The sequence below is a fragment of the Peromyscus maniculatus genome, chromosome 4, assembly GCF_049852395.1.
Source record: "Peromyscus maniculatus bairdii isolate BWxNUB_F1_BW_parent chromosome 4, HU_Pman_BW_mat_3.1, whole genome shotgun sequence".
NCBI lineage: Eukaryota > Metazoa > Chordata > Mammalia > Rodentia > Cricetidae > Peromyscus > Peromyscus maniculatus.
In genome coordinates, this window is record NC_134855.1 from 47,021,776 (window position 1) to 47,043,702 (window position 21,927).

Consider the following 21,927-nt stretch of genomic DNA (forward strand, 5'->3'; position numbering starts at 1 on the left):
CAACCATTTCAAATTCTAAATAAGGCCATGTACTCCTTGACTGGGAAAGGTTAATTTAGATCAGATCTCTGAAATTTGAAACATAATGCTTCTGAGTCATATTCTTTCTCTTTTGGTCATTTCAGCTAGTATTTATACTGCTCTTTCTTTAACTAGGTTCTTAGATAGGCATTAACCTAAAATGTAAAACCAATGATTGATGTTCTGAATGCCCCAGCCTTTCTCTCTGGGACCAGCAGTTCACAAACAATAACAAAGAAATACATCAGCACAGTGCCCCAGATGCGCCCCACTTGTGTGTGTTTTGGCTCGCCTTGGATTTTGTGGATTCAAATCTTGAGTCCCACTGGACTGGGAGCCAAGGTTTCATCGATTTGTTATATCCTGCTACAATCTTCTGTTGTTTGTGTCTCCTACAGACTGGCATCTGTCCCATATTAGAAGCTTTTATCCAGGTATAGAAGAGGTTAAATTCAGAATGATAACTAATCTGTCTTTTAACTTTGCACATTTGTTAGGGGGCAATAGTTCGATTTTTAAGCTAGTAGAAGAGGAGAGAGAGAAGAGGTAGGTAGTAAGACAGAAGTAGTGGAGACTACAAGAAGTAGAAGTTCATTGCCTAGTACATCGTACTCATCAGCGTTTATGTCCCCCGGAAGTGACTTGTTCCAAACACCAACCCATCTTACCATTAGCTGCACACCGTTCTCCATAATGGCTACTCATAGACTTGAAGCCATCCGCACAGAAACACTCATAACTTCCCTTGCTATTTCGACAGCTCTGGGGGCAGATGCCAAACTGCTCACATTCATTGATGTCTGCAGGCAAAATAAAAACCAAGTCTGCAACCCATTCGGAATCGGAGCTCACAAGCAAAGCAGACTAAGAAGAGTGCACATGAAAACGAGCAATGAAACCAGAATACGTTGATGACATACTCCACAATAAAAATCAAACTTCAGTGGACTGCTATTGATCCTAAAGCCCCTAAGCTGGTCAGCGATGGACAGAGGGTTATTTTAACTAAAGCAGCATAACTTCAAACAATGGTAAGGCATCTGTTTGCTTGCAGAAAACTTCTGATATTCATCATTGCTTCCCTTCTGATAACTAAACAGCTCAGGAAGAGTCACTGAGTTGCTTTAGTAACCAACAGAATTCTTTAAATCATCTCGGAAGGGTTATGGCTATAGCTTTGTGGCAGGTGGCTTCTCTACAGTACATGATGCCCTAGGTTCAACTTCTAGTACTGGCAAAAAAATGAATGAGACACAGTAATGCGTGATCAACGACACCTAAAATTATGCTCTTCACTGACAACCTTGATGAGCTACCTTTGGAGCCCATGCCACAAAACTCATTTATGACTTGCCTAAGTGGGTATGTGACAGCTTTGTGGTTTCTGGTGGCTTTACTTAACGGACTGGTATAATGAGCAGCCGTCACCACCAAGACCTTCATTATTTGACACTGTGAGTCCCTGAGTGAGGAAACCTCATTAAGGAAATTATACAGTAGTTTAATAAAAATGCAATAGATGGAGAACATAAAAAATGTAAATTTCTCTAGGTAACAATGGAAGGAAAAATATTCTACCTTGGCAGGAATTTTTGTCCAAAGTACTAGATTTGAACCCAGGACTACAGGAGCAGACAAATCCTCCGTTGCTTAACTGGGTACAGTTCTGTTCACATATGTTTTCAGCACAAGTTCTGTTTTCTCCTAGATCTGAAAACAAAATCTCAACATTACAAGTGAAGGGTACAAATCAGATCAGACGCAAACACAGACATATAACCAGCTGTACAGCATCTTCAGATGACCCTTTTCCGGAAGCCCTGAAATCAGACTGGATCTTTGTTCTGTGAATGGTCTGGATGCTATCCACACACACATGTAGATGGTCCTGAAAGCCATTTTCCATCATATACAGCACTACCAGGCTCAACCTTTGAGTATCCAGGGATTCCACAGCTACCATCAAATGCTCTTGTTCATTCATCTTATGTAAGTAGGTAGATAGATGGTAGGTAGATTCACACATGTGCACGCATACACGCACGCAAGCATGCATGTCCGCGCGAGTGTGCACGCGCGCGCGCGCACGCGCGCGCGCACACACACACACAAATACAGGCTAGTAGAAAATTATAAATATGAGTAAAATTTTTATAATTATTGGCCTGTTAATTGGAAGGATGTTTATCAGGGTGTAGTAAAATGCATGGTCATATTATACACTTTTCATACACAAAATGCTTATAATAAAGACTGAATCTGAGCTTTCAACAAATAAGTACATTTCTAAATAAGTACATTCAGGATTCCTATTCTATTTTTTTTAGACAGTTTAGTGTTTGTGTTAGGAATTTGTTTAGTTCATATTTAGAGCCTTAAATTAGTATATATAAGGGAAATTGTATAATATACACAGACCTTAAACTACTTTAACAATACTCCTGCTTGGCTGCCATTGTAGCTTAGTGATAGAGAAGTTACCTAGCATGCATAAGGCCGTGGGTGGGCTTTGTCACCAGCAACACAGAAAATAATCAATAAATATAACATAGTCGTACCTTTTTACTCAGTTACTCTATTAATGAATATAATAAGGAGAAATATATACACTAAGATTTGTGATGTATAAAAAATATTGAACATAATTATCTTTTCAACAATAAGGAAGAAATAAGATATACTGTATTGTCTAAGTTACCACTGATGCACCATTAATGTTATGGAAAATGATAACTTGCAGTATGACATGTTGTAATTTGTAAGTACACTTCATTTTGAGAAACATCAAAATATAAAAAGAAGCATACATCTCAGGAACAATGAGTTTTGATTATTTATATGATGGGTTGTTATTAAGAGTCAAAGCTTCAACTGATACTTTGCCATGGGAAATATCTAAAATTAAGTGGAGAAAAGATTGTAATGTTGTTTAAAGTATTTTATTAAATGTAGAAATTAATGTACAAAAAGAGCAAACCTTTATTTGTTATGAGATTCAGATAATTTCTTTGCTTCTGGTCCTGGGGATTTAACCTTGGGCCCTTGCACATACTAAATATACATGCAACTCAACAACACAAATACTGAGATACACCCTAGACTCTACTTATGATTATTAATATGTCCCTAGATCTTATAGCTTTCAGAATAAAGCAAAAGATGACCAGTTGTGGGTTTTTTTTTGTTTTGTTGTTGTTGTTGTTGTTGTTTTTGTTTTTTGGTTTTTTTTGTTTTTTTTTTTTGTTTTTTTGTGTTTTTTTTTTTTGTGTGTGTGTGTGTGTGTGTGTTGGGTCCTGCTAAATGGCTATTTTTACCCCCAATTTTCTAATCCAGGCTTCACAGCTTGGATTCTGTCCAAATACTTCTTTGCTCATCTTTGCCTGGTGATTTTGTCCCTGTCAATCTCTGCAAGTCACCTGGCTTTCATTCTGTCATCCTCATCAGCTTAATTTGTTTCCAACTACCCCCACACTTGGGTCTTACAGAAAAGCTGAAGAAGCTGAGGCTAGGTAGGAGTGATGAGCAGGGTTTGTCTCCATAAAGGAGTCAAGCTTCATCTTTCCAATGAAATGTGTTTCAGCTAAAGAATCTCCTGGTTCAGATCCAAATAGACTTCTATTTCTGTCTTCCTAACCACATCTCAGGATCTCTAATGGCATAATGAAGGTATTAATTGTGTATTTTAGGTAGAGTAGGAGAATGCCACTCAGTAGAACACTGTCCTTCTAATGCATACTAAGTCTAGGCTACCAATAACTACATATTCCTAAATAAATAAACCTTCCCAAGTTTTCTTGGTAATGTCAGTGTTTTGGGTGTGTCCGTGAACTGTCTACTTGGCATACATTGGCAAGATCATAGTAATTCTCTCATCTTTCCAGTGCCATAGTCTCTCTACAATGAACTATTCTCATCACTGTTTCACCGGACTGCTCTGTGGTCCTCTCTCAGCTCTAAAGTCCATCTGTAATTAAGTCCAGAATGCAGAAAGCTCTCCCTTGACTGAGTCATATTCTTTGAAAGTAAGCAACCTTAACAAGAGCAGAGATATTGCAGCATTTGGAATGGACGATTTTCATATAACGTCTTTCATTTGAAGACCAGAAACATCAAAAGGAACATGTAGTCATCACCTTAATCCATGGACCAGTGGCACTAGGGCTGGGCATGCAGCTCAGTACCAGAGCAGTTGCCTAGCAACCAGCTTCTACAAGCACAAGCATATGGCTATCTGTTTACAAGACAGTCTCTCCAGTCTCCAGTTTATGAAAAAGGAATAAAAACACAGAAATAGCAAGTCACTCTACCTTTATGATCACAGAAATTGTATCTCCAACCTGACATCGGTTTATCTCCTTTATAATTGAATGGTACTAGGAAAATATTCATGTCTTTCCATGCCTGGAAATGTGGTGACTGAGTAGGTTTTGGGTGCTCCAAGCACACTAACACTTGAGTGAGGCATGTCTTAAGGCATGATTTCACTTTGTATTTCAGAACATCATAGTGCATATCTTAAATGTTTAAAATCATATCTTGACGGGGGATGTAGGGCCTGAGAACTTCCATTATAAATAATTCTACACCTAGCCAGGCATAGCGGCACCTGCCTTTCTTTTATCCTAGGACTGTGAAGGCAAAGGCAGGCAGCTCAAAACATAGAAAGATAGAGGAAATAAAGTAGCAATTTCATTTAGATAATATTCTCTAGTTGGGTGGTGGTGGTATACACCTTTAATCCCAGCACTTGGGAGGCAGAGGCAGTCAGATCTCAGAGTTCAAGGCCAGCCTGGTCTACATAGTGAGTTCGAGGACAGCCAGGGCTACATAGTGAGACCCTGTCTTGAAATACAATAAAAAAGAAAGAAAGAAAAAAGAATTTTATGCCTGTGTCAAATGAATAGCAGATATCTGAATTCTATATCACATCCACTTATTATCTGCAAAGAAGTTAATGCCATACCACTTATTTCCTCTAAGTAAACCTACTTTCAATGAAATTCCAAGCCACATTAGCCCAAGTCAAACTCAGAAATTTGCTAGTCTCCTGAAGCTGTTTACATATTGGTCTCTCTGTGTCAAAACCCAAATCTGCCACCCGGCTTCGCAAAAATCTAATGGAAGTTTAATCAAATCACTTCATTTTGCCAAGCACGCCATGCCCCACTCAGGGTATGTGAGATACGTGGCAAACCAACTCAGTGAAGTATGGCCATTTAGTTATGAAGACGTCTCCTGCATGTCTCAGGGTGGTAGTGGTGATGGGGAGCCATGTAATACCCAAGGAGCTAAAAGCACATGGAGCTAACTAACATGGCCAATCTCAGACTCTCAGGATTTAAAGAGCTCCTTCAGAGAACACTGGAATGGCCCAGAGGGTAAAATCTCGCCATGCAAGCCTGGTGGCCTGAGTTCCATCCCTGGAACCTATGGCAGATGAAAGGAGAGAACCAGCTACCACAAAATTGTACTCTAGACTACATACGGAGGCCTACACACACAGGGGAGACACTCTGGCATGCATGGGTACCTGCACACACAATGGATAATTATCTAATCAGTTAAGGACACCAAGGCTTAAAGAGGTCAGACCGTGCTGGGCACAGCAGGTGCCACAGGGGGGTCAGAGACCTCTCTCCTTGCCTAGAGTTCCATAGATGCTTCATTTCTGCTTTGTTCCTCTTTTGGTTCACCAGCAAATGACTTCAACTTCTTGAGTATCGTTATGGAGGTAGACAATAGCAGCTGCCAATGGGGCAGTAACAATTAGATTATTTATTTTATCTGTGTGTGTATGTATATATTTATACACACACACACATATATAAAAGATATGAAAGGAAAACAAAGATATGGAATACTAATATGTCCTCAACAGTTCAAAATGAACCAAATCCATCCCTTGATTATGTTATCTCTTCCAGCCCAAAGTCTACTTTAAAATAAAAAGAACCATGCTATAATCCCAGCACTCGGAGGTAAAGGCAGGAGAATCAGGAGTTGTAGTTGATCCTTAACTACAAAGCGTGTTTGAGGCCCATCTGAACCACTTGAGAATGTATCTGGTTATTTTACTATAATGAAATATAAAACTAAATGTTTACTTACTGCAACCAGTTTCATCAGAAAGGTCACCACAATCATCAACATTGTCACACACATAGTGCTCTGAAATGCAGTGTCCATTGGTACACTTATATTCGGTTTCTGTGCAAGGTTTATGGGTCGGATTTTTACCTGCAATGTAAGAACAAGTTAAAGTCAAACTTCTTCATTGAAACAAAATACTTCACTTCTTCCACTCACAAATAAATGCATGTTTCTCTACTTTTTCCCAGGCTCCTTTGCAGCTAGGCCGAGACCAAATGACTAGTTCAAGGCAATAGTCTGTGAATCAGAAGTGACATATGTCACCCCTGGACTAAAGCAGTCAAAAGCCCATGTGCCTTCACATTGTCTCATATGCTGGGGCTGTAAGCTTAGCAGTCAGGTATGTCAGGTGGCTAGCTCCAAGCTGGAGGAGGCTGTGCGAGTCATACACAAATGAGAAAGAAACCTTTGTGGAAGATTTGTTGGTTGCAGCAACACCAATTACTCTGAGTAATATGGAGTGATGAGAGAAGTAGAATCTTTCCAAATCAAAAACTGAAAACATTTGGCATCAGCTCAACAGTCAGGAGATCCAGGGTATACAGTAGCCAAGCAGTTGGTGGAGAGGGAAGGCAGATCATGTGCTTACGGGAAAGAGGTTAGAAAAAAAAGTGTGTTAGCAATGTGCCCAGCCTGTCCTTACTTGGCAAAGGCAAAAAAGAGAGCAGGTCAGTGAAGAACTGGTTGGTGTATAGACAGAAATGCAAGAAACTAATGGCAAAAAACCTTGCAGTGTGGGAAAAAGCTAATTGTATCTAAGCCCCAAGCAGGAAGAATTTGTAGGTTAAAAGGCTCTAAGATGCACAGGACCAGTGACGCCATGGCTGGACAAAATGCCCTTCTCTTTTCCTAACGGTGTAACTGCCAGTGAGCCACGACAAAGAAAAGAAATGAGATGGATGAAGAGCTGTCTCAAAAGGACCATTCAGTGAAGTTATTAACTTCAGATCTGAGGACAGCTTCCTGAGAGAAATATGTGGCTGAATACGCCAAAATGTGGTAACTGCCGCACCATTGATTTTAAGTGTGAATTGAAATGATTCAGGAGGATTATTACCTATGATGATTGTCTACATGCAGTATTTTTACAGTGAGAAGAATGGATCCAGAGCAATGCCAAACAGACCAGAAAATAATTCTAGAATTGGCATTTCTGAAGCAATAATGATTTTAAAGATAATCAATCATCAGACCGGTAAATGAAAGAATTTTATAAGGAAGTTATAGTGCTTCAAGTTGAAGATAAACATTTCTCAGTTCATCAACATATGGCTAGGAATATAAAAGTTTTCTCCAGAACTATTTACTGTTTCCTGTTTCTTGTTCAAGAGCACATTCAAAGAGTGGATGTATTCTACCTATAGAATTCCTTTAACCTGAGATCAGCACAATACTAAAGAACTGGATTCATTATATCAAATACAAGTCTTTTAAAGTGACAATCTAGATGCATTTACAGCTTGCCACAGTTAAGACGCAGTGCATTGTGTCTTCCTACACATCATTCATCAAAAATCTTTTCTTGAAAAAAGTCTTGGACTCCAATGTACAAGTGAGTGATGTTAGACAGCGTACATCCCCTAAGGGGAACACAGTCTACATAGCACCTTCATATGAAGAGGAAAACGAGCCAGAGACTAGGAAGCGCAAGAGGCATAGATGCTCCTCTCAGAGAGGTATCCCGACCTAACCAAATCCCTTCTGACCTAAGTGGTCCCTTCACAGCATCTGCATGGACTGAACATACTATTTGCGGTCTAGTATCTTCATGCATTACAGAGTGTGCGAGGTGTTGGTAAGCATTGACTCCAGCAAAAACCAGAGTTGTCCATGTTGAACAGGTGTCATCCTAGCCCAGTGGTATTTCAGAACTGCTGTTGGTGAACAACGAGTCTAATTCTTTCATTCCAAGTAGAATGAAATATAATATTCATTTTGTCATACTTTTACTGGGGACAGGAAACACAAATAAAACTAGCTACTTGTATCCATTTTCAATTTTCTCAATGTCTTTTCTCTAAACAAACTAATTTCCAAAAAAACTCATCAACTCTCTCTCAATAGATAGACTTTTAAACCAAAGTACAACTACTTTCAGGACTTAGATATAAAATTCAGTCAGTTTTTTTTTTAATCTTAAAATAATCTACTGGAGTTGAAGAGATGTCTCAATAGTTAATAGTACTGGTTGCTCTCCTTGACAACCTGGATTCAGGTCTCAGCACCCACAATGCAGCTCACAACTGTCTGTCAATTCTAAGCAATCTGACACCCTCCTCTGGCCTTCCCAGGTACTAGGCATGCATAAGAGTTGCAGACACACATGTAGGCAAGACACCCAAACACATAAATTATGACATACTTATTCACCTGGGAAATGGACTTGCATGTTTAGAAAGGATTCTAGGTTAGCTATGTTAACACCAGTGGTGTCTCACTTGCCATGATCTTTTCAACTGAGCATGAGAAGGAACACACACTCACATATCAGGTTACCCACTAGTAACTATTGGTTGTGGAGTAGCCAAGCCTCGTCTTTGACAACAAATAATCCTTTAACCTGTGGAGGGCGACTCAACCAGTATTTAGTCTTTCCTCTCGTTTTCTTACAAGATATGGGAGAGCAGCTTATTAAGTGCTTAAGTAAAGACTGACATGTAAGGGGCCTCTCAACATCTTGCTCGATGAGATAGGAAGGGGGTGGCAGGTTGGCATCTGAGCCGTGTATGTGTTTGTATTGTCTGTGATACACCACCACTGTGGGAGCCCCCAGAGGTTTCCTAATGAGATCTGAGCTTGCTTTGCACAGCAGGGCTGCATAAGGGGATGGACTGACCACATGCAGTGGTTACCAGGTCTTTGGAAGGGTCTGCACTTGGCTGTGCGAGGGGGGTTCTTTTACTCCACCCCTTGGCATTTCTATAAGTAGAAGAGATAGAAGGGGCCAGTGGGTTTTGATTCAGGCCCTCCCGAGGCTATCCTGTGTTTCTCTCCCCTCTATATTTCTATCTAAATATTTCCCACTTCTCCCTACTTAAGAGTACCCTGGGGGAAAAGTGGGAGCGGGTCCCCCGGCACACCACAGGCCTCCTCAGCAGGACAGATGGAAACCCCAGAGGAACATCTTACAAGAGCGAAGGACCCTGGTTTCTGCCTTCTCCTTTCCCCATCTTACTTACAGTGTTCTTCTTTCTCGTCGGTTCCATCTCCGCAGTCATCCACACCATTGCAAAGCTGGTGCCCATAAATACAGCGACTGTTGTCACACCGGAAACGATGCGGCGATTCACACGGGACATTGACTGACAAATGAAAAACAACACTGCAAGTTGAAAGTAGAAGTGACAGTGTACTCCGGGCTATCCCAATGCCAGGCCCACTTCATTCATTCATTCATTCATTCATTCATCACCTTGCTTATCTGATTAATCAACAAACATGTCTTGAGTCTCACATACACACCACAGCACTGTTGCAGGTGTTAGATATATCCTAGATATAAAGAGGAGCAAGGAAGAGCCAGTCTTTACTCTCATGGAACCTCATTATAGCAGGAACAGACTTTACATGCAGATGAACCAATTACACAAGGAGCCCCCTCCTTGGGAACATCTATATGAAATATAACACAAGGAAGCAGGTCAGAAAAGAACCCACAAGGGAAAGATGAATCGGGAAAGAACATGGTGGGCTTGAAACCTGTATTAAGAACTCTGTGGCAAGGGCACAGAACAAGGACGTGTGTGGGTCATGAAGCGAGGTGCTGTTAGTGGAACTACTACTTAAATCATTTGCTATAAATGACTGGCGCGGGTGTGATTTTATTGGCTATGCCTATTTTGCCTGACAAAGAGAGATAGCTTCCCAAGGGCTTCTCTGAAATTTCAAGTCATAAAGCGAAAAACAAAATAAGAGGCAGAGCTAATTCCTAACGGCTAAGGCACTATCAGGCAGCGCTGGAAGACCGTTGTGAAAAACAACAGTCTCCAGAAAGGAAGGGAATATTCTACCACCCTCCCGGTAATCAGAGCTCTGCCCTGAAACTGAGTAGGGAGGTTCTGGGAAGAGAATGAAAGGTGGTATGACTTGAGAAGTAACTTCTAAGAGCGATCGATAGGCACGCAAGCCATCAGAAGATTCCAGGCAGATATGAGTCTGGGTCCCTCCCTTCTGAATTCACTTCACCTCACTCGTGAATCACTTGAAAACTTCCTTCCTGACTCGATTGCTAGGTCTCCTGAACCTACTCAAGCCCGAGAATTTGCATTTCTCACATTTTCCTGAGCAATACCTCCCATTTCCAGCCTGGGGAAGACACTGTGAGAATGATTTCACTAGCTTTTCACCAGTGACTCAAGACAATAGCAATTGCACTCACTTTATTTAAATCAATAGCTCTCAGCCGGTGGACCATTCAAAAAGCTCTGGGGCTTTTAAAAAGTTATGGGGAGCTGGAAAGATGGCACAGCGATTAAGAGCACTAAGGTTCCCTTCCCGGCACCTACATGGAAGCTTAGAGCCATCTGCAAGTCCAGTTTCAGGGGCTCTGACGCCCTCTACTGGCCTTGGGTAGCTCGGTTCAATGTGTTGCACAGACACACATGTAGACAAAATACCTAGACACATATTTTTTTTTAATCTGAAAAAAGGTCCCATCCATGCAGGTCTTGCCTCAATAAAATGAAGCCAGAATATGTGGTGTGATTTTGGCCTGTCAACCAACAGTAGAGTCCACTCATTAAAAACAAACAAATAAGTACATGTAAGATGGCCTTGAATTGTTATGTAAATGGAAGCGAGCCAGGTCTTGAGGTTTTCTGTAAGGGAAGGGTATGTCAAGGATGAAGCAAGAGACCTGTGCCCCTACGTATGTGCGCACTTCTGGTTTCCATATTTGCTACAGCCTCAATGTTTAAAATCCTGGTTGTTGATCCAACCTTCTCAGGCCCCAGATGGAGAACTGAAGCAAGAACCGAGTGAGAGCAACAGTATGAATTGTGCGTCCATCAGGGCTCAGAATGATACAGCTGCCCTCCGAGCTCACACACTGCATTTAAGGAACACTGAGATCCATTCGTCAACCCATCCCGCTCCCGCTTACAGCACAGGTGAAGCTCCTCATCGGAACCATCGACACAGTCGTTCTCTCCATCACATATCCAAAATGACTGGATACACACATGATTCTTACACTCGAACATGGCAGCTGGGCAGTAGGTGCCGTTGGGAAAGCGAGTAGCTGTTGGTAAGAAGAACCATACATACATATAATTTATGAGATGAACCTATCCTTTTAGATCTCTCTCAACTCTTGCTATTGTGCCTCCCTATTATTCATTACCTTGTTGCTGTGATCATTATTGAAATTAAAGAGGATGTGTTTTGTCTAGGCATGGCGGCGCACGCCTTTAATCCCAGCACTAGGGAGGCAGAAGCAGGCGGATCTCTGCCAGTTTCAAGGCCAGCCTGGGCTACAGAGTGAGTTCCAGGGCAGCCAGGGCCACACAGAGAAATCCTGTCTCAAAAGAAAAAAAAAGCAAACAAAAACCAAACAAACAAAAAGCGGGGGGCGGGGGGGGGGGTCCTTAAGGACATTTGTCAGTGACACAAATCATTCCATAGACGCTTGCACCTGTATCAGAACTGTCTCCCCCGCCCCCCTTTTTAAGGTCTCTGAGCTTTAGGTGGTAGCAACTGCATCAACAGCAACAGTCCATTGTAAATAACTATCAACAGTTAAATATTTATTCACTAAAATGTGAGGGATTTCATTTGTTATACTTTTTTTTTTTTTTTTTTTTTTTTTTTTTTTTTTGGTTTTTCGAGACAGGGTTTCTCTGTGCAGCTTTGGAGCCTGTCCTGGAACTCTATCTCTGTAGACCAGGCTGGCCTCGAACTCACAGAGATCCACCTGGCTCTGCCTCCCGAGTGCTGGGATTAAAGGCGTGCGCCACCACCGCCCGGCTTGTTATACAATTTTTAATGATTTTTATACATCATCATGCATACATCAGAACACTTTAATGCTGCACATAGCTACAGCTTTCTTCATCTGAAATGTTTTTGTCCAACCGGTGTTTTGTATGATATCTAACAATACAGTTTATTAGCACGTTCTATTTAAAATATTGCTAATAATTCGCATTTGAATGGCCACTGCAAACAACTGGGGATCCTAAGTCCACTGGGAAAACCATGACTCAGGCAAACTGAAAACTATCAGAAGGCTGAATAGAACGTATGGACGCTTTTAAACTAAGGAGTGGATTGTGTCTAATTCCCATGCACTCAGACGTACAGAACCTCGAATAAGCAGGCACTTACGACAACTGGATTCATCAGAAGCATCCAGACAATCTGCTCTCCCATCACATGTGAAGGAATTGGGCACACAATGTCCACTTGTACACTGGAAATGATCAGGACGGCAGGTCTTCATGTCTGAAGAGAAAAGATCATCATTCCCACGAGATCTCACGGTATTAGATGTATGAGTGCGAGAAGGCCGCCATCACCCCCTACCCACACCCCGTGCCTTACTCACAGCACACTCACACGGATCATCTGTGAAACCGATCAACTCAAAACTCAGCTTCTCCATTCAGCATGTGGATATGAGCACCATCACCCTGTTAGCTAATTCCCTAGTTTAAGGTAATAAAATTCCCCCCAAACCCAGCGTTTAATCCGTATTTAGATATTCTGTCCCAGTGCTCTGTCCTCTACACCACGGTCACCTATGGAAAACTAATCTGTTTCTTTGGAAGCACAATGAGAATGAAGGTCTGCTTCTAGGTTTTATCTAAATTAAAACAAGACTTAGAGATGCCCTTTCTTGCCCAGCAGTGGTGTGTACACCTTTAATCCCAGCACTTGGGAGGCAGAGGCAGGAGGAGCTCTGAGTCTACAGAGTGAGTCTACAGAGTGAGTTCCAGGATAGCCAGGACTGTTACACAGAGAAACCCTATCTTAAAAAAAAAAAATCCTTCTTATTTTCTTATTTTTCCTATCATTAAGACCAGAATACTGTATTTTAAACATAAAGTACAGAAAATGCAGAGGATACCACATAAATTACCTATGTCATTATGCACTAAAGAACCATATCAACACTGGTCCCTAAACTGTCACAGTGGAAGATTCTGTATGCCCGATAGTTACCACAATCCCGTTCATCCGAGTTGTCTCCACAGTCATTTTCTTGGTCACAGACCCATCGAGAGGGGATGCATTGCTGATCGGCACATCGAAACTCACTCTCTGTGCACTCCCGTGGGACTGAAAAGGAAAGCCAACTGGCCATCAGTGTGCACTGGGAATCTCACTGAGGAGATAGGCGTGGGAGCTGGCCTAGATCCATGGGTACACAATTCTGTCCTGTGATCCAGTCCCATTCTAAGACAGAATCTTCTGCCTCAGTGGGCATGGCAGCATTTAATCTCAGCACTTGGGAGGCAAGAGGCCAATTTGATCTACATACTGAGTTCCAGGACAGCCAGAGCAACATAGTGAGACCATGTCTTTAAAACACAAATAAACAATCCTCTGCCTCAAATCCAAGTCCAAAAAGAACTGCCTTTAAGGCTTTCATCTAAATGTACTTTAATGGCAAAACTCCAGCTAACCAATTACAGTATTCAATATGAACTTTCTTTATTACCTTCTTGTTCACGTAATAGTGGGGATTTAACCTAGGGCATCATCCACGAAGCCAAGTGTTTTACCACTGAACTATATTCTCTAACTCATGCACATATTTTTATATATACCTACAGGGTCCATTAACACTTTGACCCAAGCATAGTGGGCTTGTGACCTTCCTTCAGACTCCCACGTGACTGGGAAGTACCACCTGTCTACCATTTTGTGTAGCAAGTGCAACAAGTATTAACTGGTTGATGCTTGCAGATATAAACAATACCCTAATTCTCTCAATTGCCTCTGGTCAAGCTGAAGACTTATTCTAAAAGGTAACTAAAGCTGAAAAGTATTTAATTAAAAAAAGAAACTTGAGCCGGGCGGTGGTGGCGCACGCCTTTAATCCCAGCACTCGGGAGGCAGAGCCAGGCGGATCTCTATGAGTTCGAGGCCAGCCTGGGCTACCAAGTGAGCTCCAGGAAAGGCGCAAAGCTACACAGAGAAACCCTGTCTCAAAAAACCAAAAAAAAAAATAAATAAATAAAAAAAAAATAAAAAAAAAAGAAACTTGAAACTGAAAATATATCATGAGCCAGTGATAAGTACTCAGGTAGGGCTTATTTTCCAAACACACCTTATTATTCAAAACTGAATACTGGGTGTAGTGTGATCTAGACCTGTGGCTTCCTTCCCTGTGTCCTGTTTCTAGCAGTTATTATATCTTATACAAAAAGAATTACCTATTCCAGGAATGACCATGCAAAATAGAAGAAATACTCCTTCCCCTGATAATAGGACCACATTGGGGAAAAGACTTTCAATGAAGGTCCTTAGGGCAAGCACCTTTTCTTATTTTACCTCTTTTGGTTTTCTTATTTATCTTTTGTCAGAAATCATCTCATTTGTGTTGAGAAAATAAGTGCCACAGACCAAAAGTAGACTTGATCAAAACTAACCCCTTCACAAATACCTTCTCCCAAAGCTTTTCAGAAGGAAGATATGTACTTCCATAGCCCAAAGAACTTGACATCCACCCTTTGAGGATGAAAAGTAGTGATTATTACAAATGGACATGTCAGCCCTGGTGGTTCATAGGGTCACAAAATCCTGAGCACTCACCACAGTTTTCCTCATCTGAGTTATCTCCACAGTCGTCATGGGCATCACACTTCCAGCGGAGAGGGATGCAGTGGTGGTTTCTACATCGGAAATCCCCAGGATTGCATGGCACCGCCTCTGTAAAGCACCATCATTTTCAAGATGTCATACGCCAAGGGCATGGCTTCCTTATGATACAGTCTGTTTCCATATTCTTGAAGCTCCCAGACATAGGGGGATGGCCTCTGGGAGCTAACCCTAACCTGTTCCCTATCTGGACAATAAATTCATTACCTTTGATGGGGAGTAGGGGTGGTTGAGCCAGGGTATCTCTGTGTAGGAGAGAGACATGGGGCACTGTGACTGGCCCTTATGGTATCAAGTTTATAATTGGCAACGAGAAGCTAAAACATTGCCAGGGCCTTAAATGGAGTCAATGGAACACTCTATTACATTGCCTTCAGTGGGTTTAGATCCGGTGGTATTAAAATAACACATTATCATTTTTTCTCTTCCAAACAATGTACACTCCGACACTTTGGTGAGACGGTATGTACATAATTTTGACAATTTCTATTCCTTTACTTGGTCTTTTGTCCACAAATTCTTTCCATGCTGCCAGAGTGACTACAGCTGCCCAATAGATGATTATAAAAATCACAAAGACACTCAGAACATGATGGTCATGAAATAATACATCCAGATTTGGAAACCTCTCTTTGGAGGCATATTGTACCTTCTGCCATCTGTGAGATCAGACAAGCTATTTAAACCTGTCATGTATGAATACTAATTCTACATCTGGGAAAATTAAACGTGTTCCTAACATCTTAATGATACCTTCTTTAACTTATTGCATGCTTTGGGACCAGATGTCATCTAAGATGACATGAATTCATTTCTTCTGAATAACTCTAAACATGGGAAATCTATCTGTATGAGAGCGAGCAGCACTTGACAATGGCAGTCTATGGCCCCTCCCCCACCCCCGGAAGCCCCTCCCCCACCCCGAAGCCCCTCCTACCACAGCCTTGCTCATCACTGTTGTCCCGGCAGTCGTCGGCGCCATTGCACACGGCCCACTTCGGGATGCAGCGGTAGTTAGTTTTGCAGCTGAACTCCGTGTGGTTGTCACAGTTATAAGCAGCGCTCACTTGAAAAGGAAGAAAGCAAGGAATGAGGTCGGGAGGACCAGGCCTGCTGGAAACAGCACCAGAAGGCTCCTCGCTGCGGTTCCGCAGAGGACAGGGTCTGTCAGCAGTTACCATGTGACCGCAAAGCAGACTCTGGCAACCGGCATCTCGGTTAGGTGTTCTCTGTTCAACACGAGAGGAACGATGGAGCCCTGACTTCTCCTGCTGTCTCAGTGCCATTCATTAGTGTTGTGATGTGGTTTGGAGTGGAAGGGGGATGTGGGGGTGTGAATGAAAAGGGCATCCATAGGTCCATAAAAAGAGGCGCAATTAATTGGGAGGTATGGTCTTGTTGGGACAAGTATGTCATGAGGGTGGGCTTTGACGGTTCAGAAGTCAAGCCAGGCCCATTATCAATCTCTCTGCTCCTTACAGATCCAGACATAGAACTCTAAGCTACTTTTCCTGCACCATGTCTGCCTGTGTGCTGCCAGGCTTTCCTCGGTGATGATAATGAACTAAAACTCTAAACTAACGCCCCAATTAAATGTTTTCCTTTGTAAGAATTGCTGTGGTCATGGTGTCTCTTCACAGCAATAAAACCATAACTAAGACAGGGCGTGGACCTGGTTTGAAGTGAAATCCCTGAATTGAAATGCTGGTTCTGTGGTAATGCGACTTTATTTACCTATAAAATGGGTAAGCCTCGGGTTCCTGATCTCAGTGTTCCTCAAATGAGAAAGGGCTCCTTATACCTTGTTATTATCATGTTCCACGTGACACTTAGTGCCATGCTGGGGAGGTATGGCCGGGGTCTGGTTACAAATAAAGGCCACTCAACTATGCTTTATCTAGCCGTGATGAAGTTTGCAAGGGAAGACAAGAAAGGGTACCCGTGGGCTGAGGCAGAGGGGCCACCCGCTTGCCGCCTAGCTCTGGTTTTGCATGGCCCACCCCGGGGAACTCACTGCATTCCTGGATAGGCTCATCTGAATAGTCTCCGCAATCGTTGTCCACGTCACACTTCCAGCTCTGCGGGATACAGCGGCCATTGTTACACCTGAACTGGCCGGGTTTGCAGGTCCTGCTGGCACAGTGCGAGCTGTCTTCATCTGAGTTATCCTGGCAGTCGTTCACTGAGTCACACTGCCAAGCCTCTGGGATGCAACGCTTGTTGGCACACTGCCACTCATTGATTTCACACCGGTGGTGCTCTGCAAACAAGGCATTTAGTGACCAGTTGAGAAGCGGTCGAGAAAGGGCACACCCAATTCACACTGGGTGGGATCTAGAGAATTCTCTCTTAACTTCCTTTCACTGAGTTTACATTCTAGTGTATTTATTGTTAACAAGGACCACTATATGGACAGCTATTCTCATTGGAATAACTAATAGACTCTTGTTAGATTCTGAGCTCTTCTTACACATCTTTTTTTTTCCTCACACAGAATAAGGGGCCAGCCAGGTGCTAAACACATTCTCCCAACTCTGTTTTATCATTTAATGGTCTTCCAAGGTTATGGTTTTTATTTATTTATTTATCTTTATTATTATTATATTTGTTGTTATTGTTTTTTGAGACAGGGTTTCTCTATGTAGCCCTGGCTGAAGTTGAACTCACCCTGTAGACCAGGCTGGCCTCAAACTCACAGAGATCCTCCTGCCTCTGCTGGGATTAAAGGTGTGTGCCACCACCACCACCACCACCACCACCACCACCACCACCACCACCACCACCATCAACCACCACCACCACCACCCAGCATATTGCTATTATTGATGTGTTGAGGTGCCTTTTTAATAAAAAATAAAATATAGCCCTCATTTAAAATGAATAGGTATCCCTTATTTCTTTCTCAATGTCAGCTCAAAGAGAATTCTATGCTAGCACATACTGGAAAAACACCCATCCAGACAACCTACTATTGACCCTAGAAGTTCAAAATAAACTTCTATTAAAACAGATACTGGATGGGTCCTGACTTTTCTCCAAATTTTTTGAACCAGATTTTGGGCTGGTTCTCCTAAATCAACTACAGAAATGGTCAAAGAGGGCCGAGAGGAAGCCCGCAGCGTACCACAGAGAGTGTGGTCTTCATCGGAGCCGTCGGCACAGTCCTGGCGAGCGTTGCACAGGGCCTGGGGGCTTGTGCAGTTACCATCCCGGCACTGGAACTGTCCCAGACGGCAGAAGCGGTGTGGGCACAGATCTGGTTCGTCGGAGCCGTCTAAGCAGTCCTTCTGTCCATCACATTTCCACCATATGGGGATGCACCTGCAGCGAGAAAGCAAGTCCTGTAGAAATGCAGCAAGGGCCATCGGCATGAGCAATATCCACCTGGAGAAATGAATTCGACCCTGAGGCCCAAGCAATGGGGGAGGGAAAAGAATGGAGTTTTGAGCTGTGCTTTTAGAAGGAAGTGACTGAGATTGTCTACCTAAATGAAAGAAGACATTTGAGTGGTTTTTTGGGAAAGCTGGAAGGCTCTGAAGATTATTGAGTGCTTACGTTGTGACAGATATATGTTAAAGTCACATGGACGCTGCTCCAAAATTGATCACATCATGGACCACAAATTGAGCTTTAACAAATAGGGGGAAAAATGGAGATAATTTCTCTTTAGACAGTCCACAGAATGGGAAAAACTCTTTATCAGCTCTAATTCAGATTTGGGGCTAATACCCAGAATTTGCAAGGAACTGCAACACCCACAAAGCAAAAATGGCAATCAACAAAAGGACTAAAGAAATGAACAGGCAGTTCTCAAAAGAAAAAACAAAGCATAGCTAATAAGCAACATCCCTGGGATTTGCATGGGGGAAATGCCAACTAAAACTACCCAACCCCAGTCAGAGTGGCTATCATCAAGAAACCAGACCACAAATACTGGTAAGTACTGAGAAAGAGAAAGAGCCCTGCTGGAGGATGTCTTTCTGTATGCTGTGAACATATGTTGTTCCCATTGGTCAATAAATAAACTGCATTGGCCTATGGCAAGGCAGCTTAGAGGCAGGCAGGAAATCCAAGGAGAGAGACAGCAAAGAGAAAGGCAGAGACGCCAGCCTGCTGCCCAAGGAACAACATGCCAGCAGGCCGGCAATGCCATGGAACACGTGGCAAAACATAGATTAATAGAAAGTGCTAGCTAGCTAGAAGCCTGCCATAGGCCATACAGTTTGTAAATAATATTAAACCTCTGAGTGATTATTTTATGAGCAGCTGAGTTACCGTGGGACCAGGGGGGACTAGAGGGACTTAGTACCTGAGAAAACTACAGAGCCCTAATTTACTGCTGGTGGGGCTGTGATTTAATATGGCAGGATGGTAGTTTCTGAAATTAAAAATAGAATTCAGCTAGACCACTCCTATACCCAAAGGGTTCCATATCCTGCCGTAGAGATACTTGTACATGTATCATTGTTACTCTATTTACAATGCCAAGGAAATGGAACCAGTTCTTCAGAACTAAGTATGACATACAGCACAACGGGGTTTGTTCAGTTATAAAGAAAAATTCAATTTGTAGGAAAGAGATGGACCCAAAAGCATTAACACCTAACTCTAGATTGAATCCCCCCAGTGGCTAACACAGATGGAACCCCTGGCAATGTAGCAGTGTGCATTTAAATACACTCCAGCCCCAATCCTTGGGACAGTTTATTAGAAATCAGAAGTAAACTATAATAATATAATAATGCTTATAATAAACAGGTCATTGTTTATTATAGGCATTATCTCTGTGATTAATAATTAATAGACTTTCTGTCTAGATAAGATGCCACCAATTAACCAAACCAAAGAACCGAAATCTCAATTGATGGAAACCTATACTCAATACTCAGAAGGCTGAAACAGGAAGATTGTTTTGAGTCTCAGGCCAGCCTGAACTACATAAGGAGCTCTATCTAAGCCAATATGAGCTACACAACAGAAATTCATCTCAAAAAAATCAGAAAAGAAAACTCCCTACCCAACTCTCTATAACCTCAAAGGTCAATGTTTGCCCAAGGGGAGGCAAGCAAGGGGAGATGGGCGCCTCACTTTTCATTGTTACCACACAGGAACTGTGTGCTGGAGCACATGGGCATGCAAAGTGTTCGGTCTCTCAGCTGAACAGTCTGGAAGTCATCGGGACACTCGCAGGTGAAGCCTTTCCCTCCTGCTTTGATGAGGCACAGATGAGAACAGCCACCGTTGTTGGTACCACAAGGATTGTTCACTGTGAGAGGGGAGGGGAAGAAAGCATGCACTCACAGTCATTTGCTTTGAATGTCACATACCAATTTGCTGCGCATGGAACTGATTACTTCATAACTCAAAGAAAGCTATTAGTTTTATCGTTTTCCCAACGTTTAACTAAGACCGATAGCAATTCTGATGTTTCTCCAAGCCCTGGGAAAACGAGTAACAAGTAAAGAGCATAGCTTGCCTTCATGTGCAACCCTGTTTCAACCCTGAGTTGAAATCTCACTCAGCAGACACTGTCAATTCCTCCTTTATCCTAACGACTTGGACAACAGAAGTTTGGACACCAGAAACACTCATGGATAGCCTTTGCAGTGTCTTAACTTTCTTGGTCATCGCTTGTAAACAAAGATTAACTTAACTTCCAGTAAGACCATCTAAAGAATATTAGCATTCAGAAAGAAATACTGAATACTGACGATTCTCATTTTCCATTCTAAATTTGTCAGATTTTTTTAGCAAGACATCACAGCAAAGCAAACCCAGAAAGGCCAATCTGTCCCCTTGAAAGTATACTCCAAATCTTTTCTGGATTATTTCTAAAGTATTAATTAATTTTAACTGCATGAAGTAGAATAAAATTTCACAAAGGAAATTCCATTCCTTCCAGCCACCATTATTTTGTGTGATACAAAACATGCTGTCATATGCAGACACTATTTCATAATGACTACAATTTCCTTTTAAATTGCTTTCGTTATTAAGGGATAGCTGTTAAATTGCATACTGAATGTCCTCATTTTTCAAAGTATTTAGAGATGAAATTGGTTAACTATTTAACTCACCTTAAAATGCAACAGTCCTCACACCAAAATACTAACTATGGGAATGGCTATAGTTCACTTAGGATGCATGGTCAAGTGAATTGTCAGTTCAAGGCCAGCATGAGCTACATACCTAGTCTAAAAAGCTAAGAGCTTGACCTATAGTACAATGGTAGAGTGCTTATCTAGGATGCACAAGGCCCTAGGTTCTATCCCAACACTGCAAACTATAAATTTGGTTTATAAGTAGGGAATGAACTTCTCTTAATTCTCAAAATGTATTTCAAAGAAAACATTAACAAGTATCAATGAACTGGATGGTGGTGCACACACATGTCTTTACTCCCAGCACTTGGGAGGCAGAGACAGGCAGATCGCTACAGAGTGAGTTCCAGGACAGGCTCCAAAGCTACAGAGAAACCCTGTCTCAAAAAACAAAAACAAACAAACAAACAAACAAACAAAAACAAGTATCAATGAGCTTCCTACAAATCATGTTTGTAGGAAAGCAACTGCACCCAAGTCCACCATCCCCTACTCACCAATCGGCTGCCTGTATGGATGGTAAACATGGATGTCAAAGGGCCTGTGTGTTGTGTTCACCAGCACTGCTCTATCTGACCCATCGTATTTGTTTCCCTTTTCAACCGTCCTTGTATTCCAATCTGTCCAATAAACAGTGTCTTCAAAAAGGGTGATAGCAAAGGGATGAGGCAGGGTTCCATCATACACTGTTTGTCGATGGTGGCCCTCCAAATCAGAGAACCTGGTGGCAAGAAGAACAGAGTGTAAGTAAGTGACCCCTCTCTTCTGAATGCCCTTCAGGATCAGTGAGTGAACCCATCAATTAAGGAAATTCTATCCCTCTGAACAGCCA

At 42.2% G+C, this 21,927-nt stretch overlaps 1 protein-coding gene across 1 annotated transcript in view; it reads right to left on the reverse strand.

Annotated features, from left to right (window-relative positions):
- Positions 1 to 21,927, reverse strand: part of Lrp2 (LDL receptor related protein 2) — a 151,889-nt gene that overhangs the window by 17,221 nt on the left and 112,741 nt on the right. Inside the window, exons 53-65 of the mRNA XM_015987614.3 lie at positions 21,593 to 21,816; positions 20,083 to 20,260; positions 18,119 to 18,315; positions 17,009 to 17,254; positions 15,932 to 16,060; positions 14,929 to 15,045; positions 13,333 to 13,449; positions 12,496 to 12,612; positions 11,273 to 11,410; positions 9,351 to 9,473; positions 6,130 to 6,258; positions 1,600 to 1,731; positions 690 to 821 (exon numbers count right to left, since the gene is read on the reverse strand). Coding sequence (XP_015843100.1) covers positions 690 to 821; positions 1,600 to 1,731; positions 6,130 to 6,258; positions 9,351 to 9,473; positions 11,273 to 11,410; positions 12,496 to 12,612; positions 13,333 to 13,449; positions 14,929 to 15,045; positions 15,932 to 16,060; positions 17,009 to 17,254; positions 18,119 to 18,315; positions 20,083 to 20,260; positions 21,593 to 21,816 — 1,979 coding nt within the window. The remainder of the gene's footprint in view (positions 1 to 689; positions 822 to 1,599; positions 1,732 to 6,129; positions 6,259 to 9,350; positions 9,474 to 11,272; positions 11,411 to 12,495; positions 12,613 to 13,332; positions 13,450 to 14,928; positions 15,046 to 15,931; positions 16,061 to 17,008; positions 17,255 to 18,118; positions 18,316 to 20,082; positions 20,261 to 21,592; positions 21,817 to 21,927) is intronic.